Here is a 22,088-nt window from a genome sequence, read left to right on the forward strand (position 1 = left end):
GCTGAATAAGTTGTGGTATATGAATATTATGGAATATTATTGTTCAGTAAGAGATGACCAACAGGATGATTTCAGAAAGGCCTGGAGAGACTTACATGAACTGATGCTGAGTGAAATGAGCAGGACCAGGAAATCATTACATACTTCAACAACAATACTATATGATGATCAATTTTGATGGACGTAGTCCTCTTCAACAGTGAGATGAACCAAATCAATTCCAATAGAACAGTAATGAATTGAACCAGCTACACCCAGCAAAAGAACTCTGGGTGATGATTATGAACCACTATTTTTGTCTGCCTGCATTTTTGATTTCCTTCCCAGGCTAATAGCACACTATTTCAAAGTCTGATTCTTTTTGTACAGCAAAAGAACTGTTTTGACATATATACTTGTATTTAACTTATACTTTAACATATTAACATGTATTGGTCAACCTGCCATCTTGGGGAAGGAGTGGAGGGAAGGAGGAGAAAAGTTGGGACAAAAGGTCTTGCAATTGTCAATGCTGAAAAATTACCCATGCATATATCTTGTAAATAAAAAGCTATAATAAAAAAATAAATAAATCCATATTTCATAAGTTAGGTTTGCCTAAAATAAGGTTTATATAACAATATGCATTTTGTAATCCTCCATAAAATAGAGGCCATATCTTTCCATATTCACCTGTGTATGCATGTTAAATCCATTGCCATGAATGCCAAGAGACTGACTAAACTATTTTATTGAGCAGTATAAAATATAGATCTGACTATATCACTTATAAACTCAAAAAATTCAGTGTCCCCCTTTTACTTCTAGGATAAAATACAAACTTCTTTGATAACCCTTTTATTCTGCTTCTGGGGCAATTAGATGGTACAGTAAATAAAGCATTGGGTTGGGAGTCAAGAAGACATAAGTTCAAATTTGGCCTCAAATACTGTGTGACCCTGAGCAAGTAATTTAATCCTGTTTGCCTCAGTTTCATCATCTGTTGGAAAAGGAAATGGTAAACCACTCCAGTATCTTTGCTAAGAAAACCCCAAATGGGGTCACAAAGAATTGGACATTATTGAAATGACTGAACAACAACAATCACATAATCTGGCTTTTTTCATATTATTCCCCTTCACATACTCTTCATTCCAACTAAATTGGTCTACTGTATACAACATTCCATCTCCTGTCTCTGGACCATGCTTGGAATGCATTCCTTCTTTATCTCCAGTTAGAATCCCTAGCTTCCTTCAAAGCTTGGATCAGGCACTATTTCCTAATCCTCCAAGAATGCAAGTACCACTCCAAATTACTTTGTATTCATTTGAAATATATTTTGTATTTATTAGTTTACAGGTAACATCCTCCCAATAGAATGTAAGCTTCTTAAAGAGTGCAGATGTAATCTTTTTGATGAAGAATATTACCTGTTGAATGAATGAATTGAATCAACTGAATGGATAATTATCTAGGGTTTGGAATTCTTTTGACAGTTGCTAAATCAATTTTTCTATGCATACAGTGTACTGGGATAATTGTAGGAAATGACTTGGAATCAGGAAATACTGGATTCATTGTCTATAGCTAATGCTACCTGTGTGACCATGGGCAAGCCAAGTATTTTTCAACTAATTATGTTTTCAGGATAACATCCTTTTCTATATGCCCTTCATATGTCATTGATAGTTGAAAGCATCTTACATTTATATTCATGTCCCCATCACTTAGCACAATGCTTGACATATGGCAAGTGCAAAATAAATGCTTTTCATTCATTCATTAAATAGTATCCCATTTTTTAGTCAAAAAATATTTTGCCTTCAAACCCAACCATTAGTATAATATCATTTGTATATATAAATATATATCATTTATTCATTTTTGACTCAATAAAAACATTATTTTTTTTAAATCCCAGATTAAATTTTTAGTTTATATTATGGGAAGCTCTTATCTAGATGACAATTTACAAATGGACTCTGCATAATGGCCTTAATAAGTTCCTTTCCTTTCATTGTTCTTAATAAAATTATCTTTCATAAAATTGGTTCAAGATTTCATTATTTTACCATTTTGGTTATTACCTGCAATGATGCAGTTTGCATTTCTTTCATGCCTTAGTAGATGTTCTTTGTGCATTTCTGTGGTCAAAAATTCGTCAATTGGTAGCCAACCCCCTCTTGATGAACCTTTCTAAACTTGGACGATGTCCACATGGTTCACACTGCTTCCATACTTGTGATCTTTCTAGTTTGGTAGAAACTGAAAAAGTTTATACTGAATTCACAAAGAATTGACAAAATCAGATGATCTATGCCATAATAACATATCCAAATAGTATTTGATTAGAGATTCCATACTCTCCTCTCATATATTAGTCACTAATCTTATCTTTTGCTTGCTCTTCTGATCTCTTCTTCCTACTTTCTGCTACCAGGGAACATGGGATTTCAGGGTATACATATTTGATTCACTTACTATCACTTCCATTGAAATGAGGTTAGTTTTTCTTTTCCTTGTCTATTCAGCACCAGAAAAATAGAAGTGAAACATGAATGAAGGCAAAAATATTATGAGCCTATTATGGGCAAAGCACTGTTTTAAGCAAAGGTGATAGAAGAGCAATGTATGTGCTTTAAGAGTCAATTTCATTGAAAAAAAAAATTTCTGATAATGAAATGTTTGAAAAGGTCCAGGGCTTTGGAATTGAAGACTCTCTCTTCTGAAGCTTCAATAGCATGACTGTTGAGAAAGTGGAGGCTTTAGTACTTAGACAGATGCCAGATTGCTTTTCACAAGGGTTGCTTTTTTGCATCATAACCATGGTGGATGATGATCTGAGCAGGACAGTGACGGAGTACTACTATTCTGAAGATTCTTGAGCTTATTTATTGGTGGCAGTTGAACAGCTGATGATTTTGGTGGTAGTGGCAATGATAGGTTCCTTTTCTAAAAAGTTTATCTTCTGGAAGATGGCTGTGGTGGCTATACTTTAAGCAGAGCTCCTTGGGTGAGAAAAAGCACTACTATTCTTGGGGTTCTTGGGCTTTCTTGCACACTGGTGCAAATGGTCACCAGTCACCTTTAGTGATATTAAGAAGGGGGCCCGGCCCTTCTTGATAGGTATTGTTTTCCTAGATCCAAGACCTGGACAAGAAGCCTAAAAAATACTGGAATTTATAATACCTTTGGTCTAGATGTGTACCAGACTTTTGGTGCCAGGAAGGGAACAGACAATGAGGAAAATCTAACCAACCACTAAAGAAGTTGAAATTAGGAGTTACTGATGTCCATCCACCTATTCTCAGGTAGTTGCCCTAGATAAAGCTTATATATACTGTTGGTAATTCTGTAAAATACAGAAGCAAATGATAGAAGATAGAAATCTTGATCTCATCAAAGCAAATATGATAAGAAATTGGTAAATGTAGAGATAATTAATGTAAAGGAAGAAATTTTTCTGCTTTCACAGAATTATACCCATTCCTCACTTTTTCTTTCCAGATAGCAAAAGCAACAATATTTACATAGCCCTTTAGGTTTTCAAAGTGCTTTACATAAATGATCACATTTAAAGCACATGATAAACTTATGAGTTAGGCACTTTAGATATTACTATCTTCATTTTCCAAATGAGAAAATCTAGGCTCAAGAAGCTATGAGACTAACAAATAACAGAAGTAGGATTTGAATCAGCTCTTCCAGTCCAGTCTAGTCCAGGATCAACATCCTAACTGAGGTATAATACTGCGTCTCACTGAGTTCCTACTGCCATCTTTTAGCAATTATTTAACAAAGAAACGGAGAATACTTCCTTATCAAGGGCCAAAATTGAATCAGGGAGAAATATTCTAGCCAGCAAATAGAAAAACTTACTGCTCTCTTATCTCCTGCCAGTCCTCTGCCCCTTTCACTATCCATAATTCCAGAGAGGCTTGATTGATAAATGACAGTAGGGAATCATCCCCATTACTTCTGCTCCTACAATTCTCCTACAATATCTCTTCCCTAATGATCTTGGGTGTTTCACCTCCATGACCCTTCTTATCACCAATCCATCTGATAAATCTTTGGTCAACTTGATTTACCAGTGAACAAGCCAAACCTAGCTTAGAGTTTAGAATTTAGGATTTAGAATTTAATTTCTTCAACAATGGGTTTGTGATTATATTAGTTTGAATCCTGATGAACAATGTAACCCATATCCAATTTCTCTAATTATACGATATAATTCTTTTTTATAACTTGAATAATTTCCCCAAACACAACAGTTTTTTATCTGATGATTCTAACGCTTTGTGGGCAATGCTATTTAGAACAATAGGCAGTAAATATAATCCTATGTAAATAATAACTCATTGCTCTATAGTAATATTTAACATTTGTTTTAAGGTTTATAAAGCATTTTTCCTAAAACAACACTATCAGGTACGTAACCCAGCTATAACATGCTCATTTTATAGAAAAATAAGCTGAAGAAGCTCAGAGCAGGAAAGTGAGTTTCTCATAATCACAGAGTTAGTTAGCACAGGAGTCAGAACCAAAGTAATGTTTGTGATAACAAGACCAATGCTGTTACAGACTGCCTCTCACTTGATATATATTGAATTGCCTTTACCAAGTGAATTAATTTTAAAACCTTTTTTTAAAAAAATAATCAATTCTTTCTTTCTTTTTTTAATTCTATGAACATGTATCTACTTGGTTTCTTAATCTGCATATCCTATTCTTTCTCTGGCTGCAGAGGAAAAATTATCTACTGTCGTATTTTACTTTGTTTTTATTTTATATTTTAGTGGGTGACTTATTTTCATTTGAAATTATAAAAATTACATCTATTTATTAAATGTTTATACAAAAGTTGCTGAAAAGGAAAAAATCTAACTTTTGTTTTTGATTTAATATTATATGACATCCAAGTATCTGTCTTTTAGAGTTAATGATTAATATCATCTTGTAGTTATTGTGAAAGACATTTAATACAAAGGCCTTTGAAAGGGGTTGTTCACAGGGAATCTTACTATGGCTAGAGTCTGGCTCCAGCACTGACTGGCTGGTCTATCTCAAGTCAAACATTGAATTTCTTCCTTCCTTAGGGTCCTCACATATAAAGTTAGTTTGATAATATCTGCTCCATTTCTATTCCACAAACGTATCATGGGAGGCCTTGGGAAGTATATCAGAATTGGAAATCAAGAAGCAATGCCAATTTTGCCACTAGTCATGTGAGCAATGCAGCATGAGTGCATATGTGCAGTGCAGCTCTCTAGACCCTTTCACCTTTGTTTTTATCTGATAAAGCAGAGGATAGACTGTATGTTCACGGAAGTCCCACCAATCAGTAGGAATCAAAGTATATACATTATATATAAATGCATGTGCAGACCTTAGTGGAAACAAAACCAAAAGAAAAATAAATTTAAGATTTTCTCCTTAAGGTGACACCTTCTGATATCTCCAAAACACTTTATAAGAATGAGCTCACTTACTTATCGCAATACATTGAAGGGTAAAGTGTGAATATCATAATAATTGATATAAAAATCTAAGGTATTAAGCAGTGAAAGAAATGTTCCCAAAGGTAGCAGTACTAAATTAGTCCCAACATAAGTTTTGCTCTCTTACCCTGACCCTAATATTCCATAGGATTATCTGGTCCCTGGTTTTCTTCTTTAAATAATATTATTTTATATGCACATATACACTCTGACACACAATGTGAGTGTGTGTATACAGAAAATTATGTGTGTGTACATATGTATGTATGCACATATATATGTAAGTCAATCATTTATCCATCCATCCATCCATGCATTTATCTATCTATCAAGTGGAGAGTTTTAAGTTGCAGAGAAAGTGCCAATTTGTATTGGTAAAGGGTCCAGTCTTTGTGTGTGTGTGTGTGTGTGTGTGTGTGTGCACTTCTGTGTGTGTGCATGTGTGTGTATGCACACACTATCACTTAGTATTCAAGAGGTATATTATATTGCCCCAAGACTTCATAATACTGTATTAAAGTCAGATATAGTTGGTTTTTCATTATATGACCAGAGAAGTGGGGACAGAAAGCCTGAGGCAGAGGCTATTACTACTATCTAGCTGGGACCATCATTCGTGGAACTGTTCTGCAGCTTCAAAAAGGATAGAAAACACATCCTACTAGACTAGAGTCATTGTGATGTTAATTCCAATAACGGTCTTATTCATCCTCTTCTGTCAGCTTTGTCAATTAGTGTATCTAATGCAGAGGGATGCTTAGCTCCTTCCACACTCAAAAGCCACTACCTCCTACATAAATAAACAGAACAAAGGCAAAGGAGACTTTGAAGTATGTGGAGAAAATTTTCTTTGAACTTCAAAATGACTCAAATATCTCCAACTGAATGATGGTAGTAGAGAGCATGAATCAGAAGAATAAATGGTTCTAACCATTCTTTATCACCCTCTACCCCTCATGCTCAGCTGGTGTGGTCTGATGAAAAAGGTTTGAAACAGCTGTTTCAATGAGTCCTGAAGTTGAATTAAACCCTTCAAATAATAATTTAGGCCAGATGTGCAGAGGAAAAAGTGTGGCAAGTTCAGACTTCCTCTGTCAGATTTAAATATATACAAAATTCCAAAGGAAAAAAAAATTTAATAGTCCCACACATATATACCCCGATTTTGTTTTGATTTCTATGGAAATTACTCACACAGCAGAAGTTTAAAAATATGCAAAAGAAGCAAGAATCAGATTAAGAATGTTGTTTATAAATGTAAAGAGAGTAATGTTCAGTTATGTCAACATGTATAAGAAATTTGCAACATTTTTAGCTTTCAGAATCAAATTAATATGCTCTCTGGTGCAATGGAGGAAGTGCTGGATTTGGGGTCTCAGTTTTAATTTCCTCTTCTGTATAATGGGCATAAAAATAATTCTTATCCCAGGATTGTTGTGAGGATCAAATGAGAAAATATTTATAAACTGTTTTGTATACCTTAAAACTTTAAATACTAGATATTTCTTCCTCATAAAACTTAACATTAACCAGACCTATTTGATTAACATTACTTAGATCAAAGGCCTGAGATTTGTAATAATTCTGACACCTACCCAAAAAATAAAGTAGAAAACTCAAATTAAAGTTAAATACTCCCCTAAAATACAAATGAAAACTACAAATAATTGAGGAGGTTTGTATGGTTTTATTTTCCTTTGAAATATGCAGAGAATTTCTTCAAATTTCTGTTGTACATTAGTAGATATAAGAAGGATAAGAACTTTGGAAGACTTCATTGGAAAGCTATATAGATAATTTGGAGATTTTCAAGTTAGACATGTGTGGACATGTCATAGAAATGATAATCAATCAAGAGAAAAGATTAACTATCAAATGATAAGTCTGAAAAGTAAATGAAGCCAGATCATGGGAGATTTCCTTGAAGATGAGGCAAAGTAGTGTGAATTTTATTTAGCCAGTAATAAAGGTTTTAGAGAGAATCTTCTGATGTTAAGAGTTCTTATTTGAATGATGACAATTGACTCATTGTCATCTTTTTTTATTTAAAATAAAACAAAATGCAGCCAAAGTAGTAAGAAAGGGAAATTTTATATTTCTAGAGGCCTACTTGCATAAAATAAAGAAAAAATCAATGAATTAGGCTCGCATCTAAAAAAGCTAGAAAAAAGAGCAAATTAAAAATCGTTAGTCAAACACTAAATTTGAAATTCTAAAAATAAAAGGAGAGATTAATAAAACTGAAAGTAAAAACTATTGAATTAATTAATAAAACTAAGAGTTGGTTCTATAAAAAAAAACCCAACAAAATAATAGATAAACCCTTGGTAAATTTGATTAGAAAAAGGAAAGAGGAAAATCAAATTGTTAGTCTTAAAAATGAAAAGGGAGAACTTGCCACTAATGAAGAAGAAATTAGAGCAATAATTAGGAGTTACTTTGCCCAACTTTATGCCAATAAACTTGATAACTTAAATGAAATGGATGAATACCTTCAAAAATATAGGTTGCCCAGATTAACAGAGAAAGAAATAAATTGGTTAAATAGTCCCATTTTAGAAAAAGAAATAGAACAAGCTATTAATCAACTCCCTAAGAAAAAAATCCCCAGGACCTGTTGGAATCCTTACAAAGTGCTAATTTGGCATGGTACTTAGCAAATCCTCTAGCTCACTAATGTATTTAAGTACTCATTGGAGTTCACCGGTTTGGGAGATTTCAGGGTTTAGTATGAGATATCCAAATTCACACCTTCCTTAATCCCTGCCTCCAGAAGAAGTCAACCTTTGGGAGATCATATATAAAGAGGCTCTTAGCTTCAGGAGTTACTTCAGAACATTCCCAGGGGTCGGAGAGGAGCACTCTGGGAGGAGGCCCACAAGCCCTCTCTCGGAGGCAAGAGAGATTCATTCCAACTTGGTGCTGGCTGGAAGCTGAAGAAAGCAGAGGCAAAGGACAACTGCAAGAGCTCTTGGAACCAAGCAGAAAGATAGGTCTCTAAGAAAAACTAACCGGGATATTTTGGAAGGAGAAATTAAACATTTGCATTTTATCAGCTGGCAGCATTTGGGTGATTATTACTTTTAATTGAAACTAAGGCTGCCTCCAGAAAACCTCTCCAAGAAACCTGCTTCCAGAGAGAACCATTACTATTTTAAAGAAGAAAAACACTACAAGGACCAGATGGATTTACATATGAATTCTACCTAACATTTAAAGAACAATTAACTCCAATGATATGTGAAAAATTAGGGATTGAAAGAGTCCTACCAAATTCTTTTTATGACACAGACATGGTACTGATACTTAAACCAGGTAAGATGAAAACAGAGAAAGAAAATTATAGACCAATCTCCCTAATGAACATTGATGCAAAAATCTTAAATAAAATATTGCAAAAAGTTTACAAAAAAATCATCGACAGGGTAATACACCATGACCAAGTAGGATTTATACCAGAAATGCAGGGCTGGTTCAGTATTGGGAAAACTATTAACATAATTGACTATATCAATATCCAAATTAACAAAAACCATATGATGATCATCTCAATAGATGCAGAGAAAGCATTTGATAAAATCCAACATCCATTCCTAATTAAAAACACTAGAGAATATAGGAATAAATGGATTTTTCCTTTAAATAGTCAATAGCATCTATTTAACACCATCAGTAAGCATCATATGTAATGGGGATAAACTGGAACCATTACCAATAAAATCAGGAGTGAAACAAGGTTGCCCACTATCACCATTACTGTTCAATATTGCATTAGAAATGCTAGTTTTGTCAATAAGAGATAAAAAAGACATTAAAGGAATTAGAGCAGGTAATGAGGAAACCAAATTATCATATCAAATTAGCAGATGATATGATGATATATTTAGAGAATCCCAGAGATTCTACTAAAAAGCTATCAGAAATAATCCACAACTTTAGCAAAGTTTCAGGATACGAAATAAATCCACATAAATCCTCAGCATTTTTGTGCATCACTAACAAAATCTAACAGCAAGAGATACAAAGAGAAATTCCATTTTAAATAACTGTTGTCAGTATAAAATATTTGGGAATCTATCTGCCAAAGTTTCCTTTGCAGTCAGGTACTATATGAGCAAAACTAAAACACTTTCCATGGAAATAAATTCAGATCTAAACAACTGGAAAAATATTCAGTGCTCTTCAGTGATATGTTTTTCTTCATTATATTCTCCAAGTGAATATAATGAAGATGACAATATTACCTAAACTAATCTATTTATTTAGTGCTATACCAATCAGACTCTCAAGAAACCATTTTAATGACCTTAGAAAAAAATAACAACAAAATTTATCTGGAAGAACAAAAGGTCAAGAATTTCAAGGGAACTAATGAAAAAAAATAAGAAATAGACTAGTTGATGAGTGGAGAGGTTAGGTACACAGGACAAAATAGTCAATAACTATAACAATCTAGTGTTTGACAAACCCAAAGACCCCAACTTTTGGGATAAGAATTCACTATTTGACAAAAACTGCTGGGAAAATTGGAAATTAGTATGGCAGAAACTAGGCATGGACCCATACTTAACACCGTACACCAACATAAGATCAAAATGGGTTCATGAGAAGAACATAGGATAGTTTACCTCTCAGACTTGTGGAACAGGAAGGAATTTGTGACCAAAGAAGAACTAGAGATCATTATTGATCACAAAATAGAAAATTTTGATTATATCAAGTTAAAAAGCTTTTGTACAAACAAAACTAATCCAGACAAGATCAGAAGGTAAGCAATAAACTGGGAAAACTTACAGTTAAAGGTTCTGATAAAGGCCTCATTTCCAAAATATATAGAGAATTGACTCTAATATATAAGAAATCAAGCCATTCTTCAATTGATAAATGTTCAAAGAATATGAACAGACAATTTTCAGATGAAGAAATTGAAACTATTTCTACTCATATGAAAGGGTATTCCAAATCATTTTTGATCAAAGAAATGGTAATTAAGACAACTCTGAGATACCACTACACACCTGTCAAATTGGCTAAGATGGCAGGAAAAGATAATGACAAATGTTGGAGTGGATGTGGGAAAAATGGGACACTGATACATTGTTGGTGGAGTTGTGAATGGAGCCAACCATTCTGGAGAGCAATTTGGAACTATACTCAAAAAGTTATCAAACTGTGCATACCCTTCGATCCAGAAATGTTACTATGGCTTTATATTATATCCCAAAAAGATCATAAAAAAGAGAAAGGGACCTGTGTGTGCCAAAATGTTTGTGGCAACCCTTTTTATAGTGGCTAGAAACTGGAAATTGAATGGATGCCCATCAATTGGAGAATGGCTGAGTATATGATGATGAATGCTATGGAATATTATTGTTCTGTAAGAAATGACCAGCAAGATAAATACAGAGTGGCTTGGAGAGACTTACATGAACTGATGCTAAGTGAAATGAGCAGAACCAGGAGATCATTATAAACTTCAACAACAATACTATATGAGGATCAATTCTGATGGAAGTGGCTATCTTCAGCAATGAGAGTATCCAAACCAGTTCCAATTGATCAGTGATGTGTTCTGTTGAACCAACTACACCCCACATAAGAACACTGGAAAATGAGTATGGAGCAACAACATAGTATTTGCACTCTTCCTATTGTTGTTTGTTTGTATTTTTGTTTTTCCTCTCAGGTTATTTTTATCTTCTTTCTAAATTTGATTTTTCTTGTGCAACAAGATAACTGTATAAATATGTAAATCACAATTTGTGACCCCCACATTCAGTTATGAGATCCTATATGGGTTTGTGAGTCACAGTTTAAGAAACTGGGATCTAGGTTATCACTGGTAACTGTGATTTTTGTCAACTTCCATAGATCAATTAAATTATCATCTCTATGTTGATGATTCTTATATCTACTTAGCCAGCCCCAGCATCACTGCTAACCTCCAGTCTTACATCATATTAGACATTTCAAATCAGAAGTCTTATAAACATATTAAAATCAACATGTCCAAAACTAAACTCATCTTTCTTCTCAAACCCTCCATTCTTCCAAATTTCTTTATTATAGTACTATTCTCTTCCCAATCTCCAAGGCTTTCAACCTAGGTATCATCCTCGATTCTCACTTCCCATATCTAATCTGTTATCATGTCTATTGATTTCATATCTATGACATGTCTTAAATACACCCTCTTCTCTCCTCCAATACTGCATCTTCCACTCATCTGCCAAAATCTTCCTAAGGCACAAATCTGACCATGTCACTATCTCCAGAATCAAATATAAAAATCCTCTTTTTTGGTTCATAGCCTTCATAACCTGTCCATCCACTGATTTTTCTAGTCTTCTTCTACATAACTTCCTTGAATCCGCTGCCCAGTACTCTATGACCCAGTGATGCTGGCCTCTTTGCTATTCCTTGAACAAGATGTTTCATTTCCTGACTCTCAGCATTTTCAATGGCTGTCCTCTCTGCCTAGAATGCTCTCTCTTCTCACCAAGGCTTACTTCTAGCTTCCTTAAAGTTCCAACTAAAATCCTACTTTGTATAGAAATATTTTCCTCCTTTGATTATTTCCAATTTGTTCTCTATATAGCTTTCTTGTCCATAGATGTTTGCATGTTGTCTCCTCCATTTGTCTGTGACCTTGAGAGCAGGCATTTATTTATTTATTTATTACATTTCTTTGTATGTATTTCAGGAGCCTAACATAATTAGACTTAGCTCTTCTCAGCAATATAATAAGTCAAGACAATCCCAATAGACTTTTTCTTTCTTATGTTTTTTCCTTTTTGTTCGCAATTTTCACAACATGACAAATATGGAAATATGTTTAAAATGACTGTACATATATAATATATATATCAGATCAGAGATCCATCTCCCATGTTGGGAATGGAGAACATAAAGGAAGGAGAGAAAAAAATCGAAACTCAAAATCTTACAAAAATGAATGTTGAAAATGATCTTTATATGTTATTGGGAAAAAATATTTTTTAAATGTCTGCAGGCCCCAGATCAAGAACCTCTGTTCTATGGTGTCCCTCTCCTCTCCAAAGTGTCTCTATATTCTTCCTTTCTCAATATTTGAAACTCAGAAATGTATTTACATGATGATATAAATGACTGGCGTAGTTTAATATGTCTTCTCTCCCAAGGGTAGTTGTATTTCAACAAGGAACAAAAGTAAAAATCTCTAATTATAAAGTTGCAGACTTTGGTGTGTTAGATGAGCAATATATATTTCAGTGGAGTTTTCTTGATCTCTTGGAATCATGTCATTTAGGCAGCTGCATACTCTGTCTATTATAAGGTCAACACTGTTGAGGGAATTCTATCCTAATCAGAACCTTGTTATTCTCATTGCTTTTTCAGTTCTCAAAGATTTTGTTCATCTAAATTGGCAGGTTTGGTTTCCTACAAGTTTAACTTGAAGACTCTCTGATTCAAATTAAGTGTGAATAAAACTAAGCACTCCTACTTATGGGAGCCAAGGGGTTACTTTGAAGTGGTAACTAAAGAAAGGAGGCAGGAAGTTTGTCTCAGTGGTGGTCTTTCCCAACTAAGAGGAAAGTTGTTTCCTTTTACAACTGAGACTAATCGTTGAAAAAGTCTAAAGAGTTATCTGAAATTGGCAGCCAGCCAACTAGACATAGGACATTATGGCTATACAAATGAGAGAAGGAAAATAAGTGGATCAATCCATAACATTCCAGAGCTTTCCCTTCCCCATTGTCCCACTTTTATCCCCTTGCAAAAGTGTCACCGGAGACTGTTATATATTTGGTTACTTCTTTAACTGAAGTAGATCAGAGAGTGCAATGTAGAAGTGGTATAACATGTTAGGAATTATATATAAGCATCAAGAATAATTTAAATGTCATGAGGAGTTCATGGAATTTTTTCTATTTGTCATCAAATCATGAGAAAAGTATCCTTTCCCCTGAGAATTGGGCTCTTTAATGGAGATGCTACTGAACAGGATTTGACACTTTCAAATAAGTACTCACCCACTGGGAAACTAGCAGTATTAAGTCCCTGATAACTTCTTCCATCATTTTACATCTCATCACAGAAGACTTTTAAAAAAGTTACAGGATTACATGATCTCTCACAGACCTTCCATATTGGTAGAACTGTGGTTATATACATTTTATTCCAACTCATGAATGTTTTTACATCCTTATGCTCACAGTACTGGTACCAAAGAAAAAGGACAAGAGCATATATAATAGAGCAATCATAGACTTTAGACCTAGTTGGCACTTGTCCAAAAGAAATATAAGGTTCTTTGAGTAATAATATTAGGTTCAACAGTCATTTAAAGATTAGGATATTATTCTTACTATTTTCTCATTATCCAAAGGATTTTAAGATCATATATTTTAAATTGGGAAGTTATCAAGTGCAACCTTCTAATTTTAAAGATAAGGAAATGAAATGTGAGACAGGTTGGGATGCCTGGGTTCACAAAGTTAAGTAAATGGATGAAGCAGGTGGAACTGAATTTAGACATTGATTCAAGACCCTTCACTCTCTCTATCTGATCACCCTTCAACCTCTAAATTTCCAGGTCTTCATTGTTGTCATTCTAAGGAGTTATCTTTAAAACTCAAAGGTCAATAAATCTTGCAATGAATAGCCCTTGCTGCTAATGAGTTTATTCAGGCTTCCCATAATGATGCCAACATATAATCTTACTGATGGATCCATTGGTGGACTGTGGGGAGTTGACAAAAAATAGTAATATCTATAGTTTTTGGAAATACTGAGAAACTCAGCACACAAAAGTAAAACCTCCAATTAAGGTGGTTGATCTGTTGCCTGAAAATGTCTCCCCATCTTGTTAAACTAAAAACTATGCTCTTACAAGATTACCATTTTTATTTTGTAAAGAATCACAGTCCTCTCTTTATATTATGTCATTGTCTCCCCCTTAATACATTATTCCAAACTTCTCTTGGCTTTCCCCAAACATTCTCTTATCTGCATAAAATGTTTTGTATTATAATCATCTTTCATCTCCAGTAACTTAATTTGTCATGTTAATTATCTCTATCACTCTCAATTGTTGGGATTGATCTTCAAGGAAATAAAACAGAGAGACAACAAAAATTACATACACACATATAGTTTTTTTGTTTCCAAGTATCTCTCAGTCAATCATGGTACTCTTTGTAAACAAAGGGCAGAGGTGCCCCTGCCAACCTTAGGCTACTCATTTAGAATTAATGATAGTTTCTTATTGATATAGGTTGAATCCACCAAACTTGCAGGGCAGAAATTCTTACCGCTAAAAAGTGCCGGTCCTTAAGCTCCAATCTCTTCTGACTGTAGGATGCAGGTAAAGAAGGAAGTGGGGGTGCCACTACAGAAAGTGGAATAGTTACTCTTTGTTCTCGGTGATCTCCACGGTTCCGTTGTTCTGATTTAGGAGAAAGGGGAATAAAGAAAAAAAATTATATTTTCCTTTTGAGAGATCATTAGCTAAAAAAAGAAATTAATTTTAACTGGTCGGTAGTTGAAAGATTAAGGTTTCTTGAGCAAGACCAGGAGATCATTATATACTTCAACAACAATTCTATATGATGATCAATTCTGATGAATGTGGCCCTCTTCAGCAATGAGATGAACCAAATCAGTTCCAATACAGCAGTAATGAATTGAACCAGCTACACCCAGCGAAAGAACTCTAGGAGATGACTATGAATCACTACATAGAATTCCCAATCCCTCTATTTTTGTCCGCCTGCATTTTTGATTTCCTTCACAGGCTAATTGTACACTATTTCAAAGTCTGATTCTTTTTGTACAGCAAAATAACTGTTTGGACATGTATACTTATATTGTCTTTAATTTATACTTTAACATATTTAACATGTATTGGTCAACCTGCCATCTGTGGAAGGGGGTGGGAGAAAGGAGGGGAAAAAATTGAAACAAAAGATTTGGCAATTTTCAATGCTGTAAAATTACTCATGCATATAACTTGTAAATAAAAAGCTATAATTAAAAAATAAAATAAAATAATTCAAAAAAGAAAGATTAAGGTTTCTGAAATAATCTTAGTGTATTCTTAATGCTAACTGGCAGATACATTTCAATGATTTGATCTTGTACAGTGTGAGAACTCATTTTAAGGGGTAGATTCATAGTGCAATGGATAGAGTTCCAGACTTGCAGTCGGGAAGACTCATCTTCTTGAGTTCAAATCTGACCTCAGACACTTATTAGCTATATGACCCTGGACAAGTCACTTAACTCTGTTTGCCTCAGTTTCCTCATCTGTAAAATGAGTTGGAGAAAAATGTTCAAACCACTCCAGTATCTTTGCTAAGAAAACCCCAAATGGGGTCATGAAGAACTGACATGACTGAACAACAACAAAGTTTATTTTAAAAAGTACTAGAAGCACTGCAACTTTGGATTTGTCTTCTTTCAGCATAATATAAGGAAATTTTAAAAATCTAATGCTGGGAAGTATTCCTCTGTCTATACTGTGGGAAATTTCATTGAAGAATGGAGATTCAGAAACAAAAGAACAGCTGTGAAACCTTCAGGAAAAAACCCCTCTTTTTGAATAATACATAACCTTCTAAATCTATGTTATTCAATAGGTTATGGGAATTAAACTTGGGAATCAGGCAAGAGAAAACAAACTGAAAGAGAGTAAGCCATCATCTCTATAAATAGTTCTTTAAGTCAGGTAATGAAGTATAACTATGGAAAACCTGAATGTTTATGTTTATTCAGATGTGTTGTTAATTTATTAATTTCACAAAACTGATTAAATATATAATATATTCAATCATATAATATATATAATATATCCTAGAATATATTAAAACAATATTTTATAGGTGCTTCATTGAGTATGCCAGTAAATCTTTCCTACCTCTACTTCCCATATTTACAATTATCCCAAGGACCAGTATCCCAGTATATACACAAGTCCAGGAGACCAAAATCCATACTACCATTTACAAATAAGAAGGCCCAAAGTGAACAGAAACTTCTCTTATTCAATTCTCTACTAATCATAAGTTTCTATTAACCAGAATCTCTATACAGTTATAATACATTTGACTTATTAATGCTAATACTGAGTTGGTATTTATTTTGCATGCTGTGATTTACAAAGAACATTTTGAACACCATCTCATTTGATTCTCTAATCAACCTTGTGGAATAGGCAATGCAAATATGATTAAGCCATATTATAGATGAAAGGCTCAAATTCAAATCTAGTCTTTTTCACCATGGTCTCTTAAATTTTCATACTCCAAAATAAATTTTGGACTTAGTATCATTTTGGTTTTGCACTTTTTTCTACTATATGTTAATTCTTTGAAATCTGCATGAATACCAACTATGTGCAAGCAGACCAATTCAATGGAAGCTGAGTCATATTGATCTGGACCACAAAAATGGTCAAATTAATTCACTTCTCATCTTTGACTTTACCCCTCTTCTGCCCCAATTTTTAAAGTACATCTAGTTTAGGAATTAAATGTTTGCAGTTTTTTAATAAGTGTTATTATGTTTATCATTTAAAAAAAAAACCATTTAGATGTATAGGAAGGAAACAATTATTTATTAAGCATCTAATTTGAACCAGGCATTGTGCCATGCATTTTACAAATAAATGTCTTATATGATCCTCATAACTACCTTGGGAGGTAAGTGCTTTTATTAGCCCCGTTTTACAATTGAAGAAACTGAGGCTGGCAGAGATTCAGTGACTTGCTCGGGATCACACAGCTAGAAGTATCTGGGGCTGGATGTAGTATCATTTACTATTTACTAGAGTATTTGATTAGCCACAGGATACCTTCATTATGTCAGAAAAGTTTTCTGTATTTCCTTTTTGTGTACAATATGTCTTTCATAGTATATTAATACTATGGGGATAAATTCCAAATCCCAGTTTGTTTGTTTGTTTTTGATTTTTAACAGGTTAGAGTATCAATTTTCCCATGCCAAACTCTCATCCAGGTTCTGAGTCAGATTTTCCTCACAAAACTCTCCAATTCAAGTCCCTGCTTTCATCAATCAATCAACAAACATTTATTAATCATTTACTTCATGACAGACACTGGGTTGAGGATTCAAAAAAAAAAAAAAAAAAAAGACAGAAACACAAAATAAACCCCTTCCCTCCAAAAGAGTAATGGGGAAGACAACATATAAATAAACAGAAACCTATAGGAGATACACAAAATATACTCAACATTATCCTTCTTAAATGGTTCTAGACTGGGTTATCATTGAGGGTAGGCTTTATTATTTATCTAGTCTTATCAACTATACATAGGTCGGGAAAATACTCTTTTCCTTTTTATCTCCTCTTGTAATTTTTTATTCATGCTATACTTTTCATGCCTAAAATAACCTATTCACGTCCACTCACTCTATTCTTTACAATCCTTGAAAACTAGGTTTAAAAAAAATAAACAACCCCAAAGTCAGCTCCCTCCAGATCACTGTCACTGAATAATTCAAAACTTCTGGCTTCCATGTACCATTCCATTGCACCTAAGAGAGTGGTACAGTATGGGAGAATAGCTTTTAAAGCAGTGCATTTGCTTTATTTGAATTTTTTTGCATCCAATGAATAATTTTTAAAAGTGAAATATTATATACCCTATACCTTTCAGTTAATTGGGTTACTGTGAACATGAGGAAGCCTGCTATTAAAAATCATCTGCAAAAGCTTATTGTTACCTTTCTCATAATTTTCTCAAAGATACTCTTGATACGAGTATAAATCATTCTCATCTTTGAAACTGCAAAATGCTATGACTTCCGGGGGTGGAGCCAAGATGGCGGAGCAGGCACACACGACTCTCTAAGCTCCTCTCATTCACCTCATAACCAACTATTTAATTCAGCCTCAAAAATAGCTCTTCACTGTTTAAATTCATGAAGATTAGAAGCACTACAACTTACCAGCTGAAGTCAAAATGGAAGATCGCCAGGAAAGGTTTGTTCCGAGGGGCCAGGAACAGACTAGCAGCAAGAGGCTAGCGTCCTGAGTGGACCAGGGACGGGGGTGATCTCTGTGGCTAGAGAAGTTATAGAGACGACTCTGCTATAGGCTAACTGCTCTGCCTTGACTACAAAGCAGTAAAACTGGCAGAGAGATTAAAGTCCGAAACAGAGGGTCCTCTAAAAAACACCAGAACCTAACGAGATCTGGCTGTAACCCCTCAAACCCAGAAGTGACTCAGGCAGACTTTAACACAGCCCTGTGGCCACATCCCGCAGTTCGGGGCTTTTGCGGGGGCAGTTACTTATCTGCACGGCAGGGGGGGGGCACAGCCTGAGCAGCCTCTAATCGGCACAGTGGGGGGCTCGGCCTGGGGCAATAGAACTTCCTCAGCACATTGTGCTTCCGGGGCAGACACTGCCGGTCCCTGCAAATCCATTCACTGCTCAACTGCTAATACCCATAGCCCCAGGGCAGGCTTTGGCTTGGGAAGTGAAACTCTCAGGGCTGGAGTGTAGCCACTGGGCAGTTGTTATCTCACACAGAGGGGGTTCTTTGAAGGGCACTTTCCCAGCTCGGTCCTGCAGGCCTGAGTTACTCCAGGATGGGGAACTCTTTCCCAGAGCACTCCAGTACCTCCCTGCTTTTTGTAGCCGGCTGGCAGGACAGCTACCCGTCCATATACCTTTCACTGCTCTGCAGAGGAAGCTGGTAACCTCCTGGCTCTGAAGACAGATGTTACAGGCTTTAACAAAATGAGTAAAAAAATCAAAAGAACAATTGATAGTTTCTATACAGAAAGAGAACAGCTTTTCAACCCTGAAGAGACTAATAGCAGACAGTCTCCAGACAATTGTTGGTCTCCAATACAAAAGGCTCTCCTAGAAGAGACTATTAAAAACCTTAAAAGAGAACTAGAAGAAAAATGGGGAAAGGAAAGAGAAGCTATGCAAGAGAGCAACAACTTCCTAAAATGTGAATTGGAAAAGATAAAAAACTCCCAAGAAGTGCAGGGAAACAGAATTTGTGAATTGGAAAAAGAAAATAACTCACTAAAAAAAAAAAAAAATTAATGAAATGGAAAAAAATTCCACAGAGCAAAACAACTCAATTGGACATATACAAAAAAGAAGTAAAAAAAGCTAATGAAGAAAATAACTCACTAAAAATCAGAACTGAACAAATAGAAATGACTGATTCATTGAGACATCAAGAATCAGTCAAGCAAAACCAAAAAAATTAAAGATTGGAAAAAAATGTGAAATATTTACTTGGAAAAACAACAGACCTGGAAAATAGATCTAGGAGAGATAACCTGAGGATCAATGGACTACCCAAAAATTATGATGAAAAAAGGAGCCTAGATACTATTTTATAGAAAATCATCAAAGAGAACTGCCCAGAAATAATAGAACCAAAAGGGAAAATAGGCGTTGAAAGAATTCATCAAACACCCTCTGAAAAAGACCCTAAAATAAAGACTCCAAGAAATATTGTGGCCAAACTTCAGAATTTTCAGACTAAAGAAAAAATTTTACAAGCCGCCAGGAAAAAACAGTTCAAATACCAAGATGCCACAATAAGGGTCACGCAAGATCTGGCGGCCTCAACATTAAAGGATCAAAGGGCCTGGAATCAAATATTCTGAAAGGCAAAAGAACTTGGAATGCAGCCAAGAATAAGCTACCCAGCTAAGCTCAGTATTTTTTCCCATGGAAGAAGATGGACATTTAATGAAATAGAGGAATTCTATCTGTTTCTAAGAAAAAAAAAAAAAACAAACAAAAAATTTGATCTCCAACAACAGGAATCAAGAGAAGTAGAAAAAGGTAAAAGGAACTCTTGAGAACTGTATTTCTATTGTGGATATACATAAAAACCATATGTATAATTTGATTTTACCAATATAAAAAAGGGAAGTAGAAATGGAAAGGGGATAGTGTCAGAAAAAGGGAAGATGGGAGATAAAAAGAGGGATGTGACAATGAGGCAAAGGAAACCTATCATATATGAGGGAATTTAGAGAGGGGGAGGAACATTGTGTGAATCCTACTCTCATTAGAGTTGGCTCAAAGAGGAAACAATTGACATATTTGTTTTACAGAGATTCTTCTCTCACTTCATTAAAAAGTGGGAGAGTAAAAGGGAGAAGGAAAAAGAGTAATAAGGGAAGGGTACAAGAAAGGGGAAGGGATTCAAAGGGAGGAGGGAAGGATACTAAAGAGGGAGAGCTGTGTGACGTTAGTGAGACCAATAAGTTTAATACTAGGGAAGAAGGGAAGGAGGGCAAGAAAAAGAAAAGTATAATCTGGGGACATTAGGATGGCAGGAAATACAGAATTGGTTATTTTAACCGTAAATGTGAATGGAATGAACTCTCCCATAGAGAGTCTGGCTAGCAGACTGGATCAAAAGTCAGAACCCTACAATCTGCTGTTTACAGGAAACACATTTAAAACAGGGAGATACATACAGAGTAAAGGTAAAAGGCTGGAGCAGAATCTATTATGCTTCAGGTGAAGTCAAAAAAGCCAGGGTAGCCATCCTTATCTCAATCAAGCAAAAGCAAAGATTGAGCTAATTAAAAGAGATAAGGAAGGAAACTATATCTTGCTAAAGGGTACTATAGACAATGAAACAATATCAGTATTAAACATATATGCACCAAGTGGTATAGCATCTAACTTCCTTAAAGAGAAGTTAAGAGAGTTGTGAGAAGAAATAGACAGCAAAACTATAATAGTGGGAGATCTCAATCTTGCACTCTCAGATTTAGATAAATCAAATCATAAAACAAATAAGAAAGAAATTAAAGAGGTAAATAGAATATTAGAAAAATTAGGTATGATAGATCTCTGGAGAAAACTGAATGGTGACAGAAAGGAGTATGCTTTCTTCTCAGCAGTTCATGGAACCTACACAAAAATTGACCATATATTAGGACATAAAGACCTCAAAATTAAATGCAGGAAGGCAGAAATAGTAAATGCTTTCTTTTCAGATCATAATTCAATAAAAACTACATTCAACAAAAATTTAGGTGTAAATAGACCAAAAAGTAATTGGAAATTAAATAATATCATCTTAAAGAATGATTGGGTGAAACAGCAAATTATAGACACAATTAATAATTTCACTCAAGATAATGACAACGGTGAGACATCATATCAAAATTTATGGGATGCAGCCAAAGCAGTAATAAGGGGAAATTTTATATCCTTAGAGGCTTACTTGAATAAAATAGAAAAAGAGAAGATCAATGAATTGGGCCTGCAACTTAAAAAGCTAGAAAAAGACCAAATTAAAAATCCCCAATCAATTACTAAATTTGAAATTCTAAAATTAAAAGGAGAAATTAATAATATAGAAAGTAAAAAAAAAAACTATTGAACTAATAAATAAAACTAAGAGTTGGTTTTATGAAAAAACCAATAAAATTGATAAACCTTTGGTAAATCTGAAAATAGAAAAAGGAGAGAGGGAAATCAAATTAGTAGTCTTAAAAATGAAAAGGGAGAACTTTCCACCAATGAAGAGGAAATTAAAGAAATAATAAGGGGTTACTTTGCCCAACTTTATGCCAATAAATTTGATAACCTAAGCGAAATGGATGA

At 34.5% G+C, this 22,088-nt stretch overlaps 1 protein-coding gene across 2 annotated transcripts in view; it reads right to left on the minus strand.

Moving 5' to 3' along the window:
* NHS (NHS actin remodeling regulator) overlaps nucleotides 1-22,088 on the minus strand; it is a 467,133-nt gene that overhangs the window by 25,135 nt on the left and 419,910 nt on the right. For both annotated transcript variants that reach the window (XM_051984428.1, XM_051984427.1), the window contains exon 3: nucleotides 14,777-14,910. In XM_051984428.1, coding sequence (XP_051840388.1) covers nucleotides 14,777-14,910 — 134 coding nt within the window. The remainder of the gene's footprint in view (nucleotides 1-14,776; nucleotides 14,911-22,088) is intronic.

The sequence above is a fragment of the Antechinus flavipes genome, chromosome 3, assembly GCF_016432865.1.
Source record: "Antechinus flavipes isolate AdamAnt ecotype Samford, QLD, Australia chromosome 3, AdamAnt_v2, whole genome shotgun sequence".
Lineage (NCBI taxonomy): Eukaryota > Metazoa > Chordata > Mammalia > Dasyuromorphia > Dasyuridae > Antechinus > Antechinus flavipes.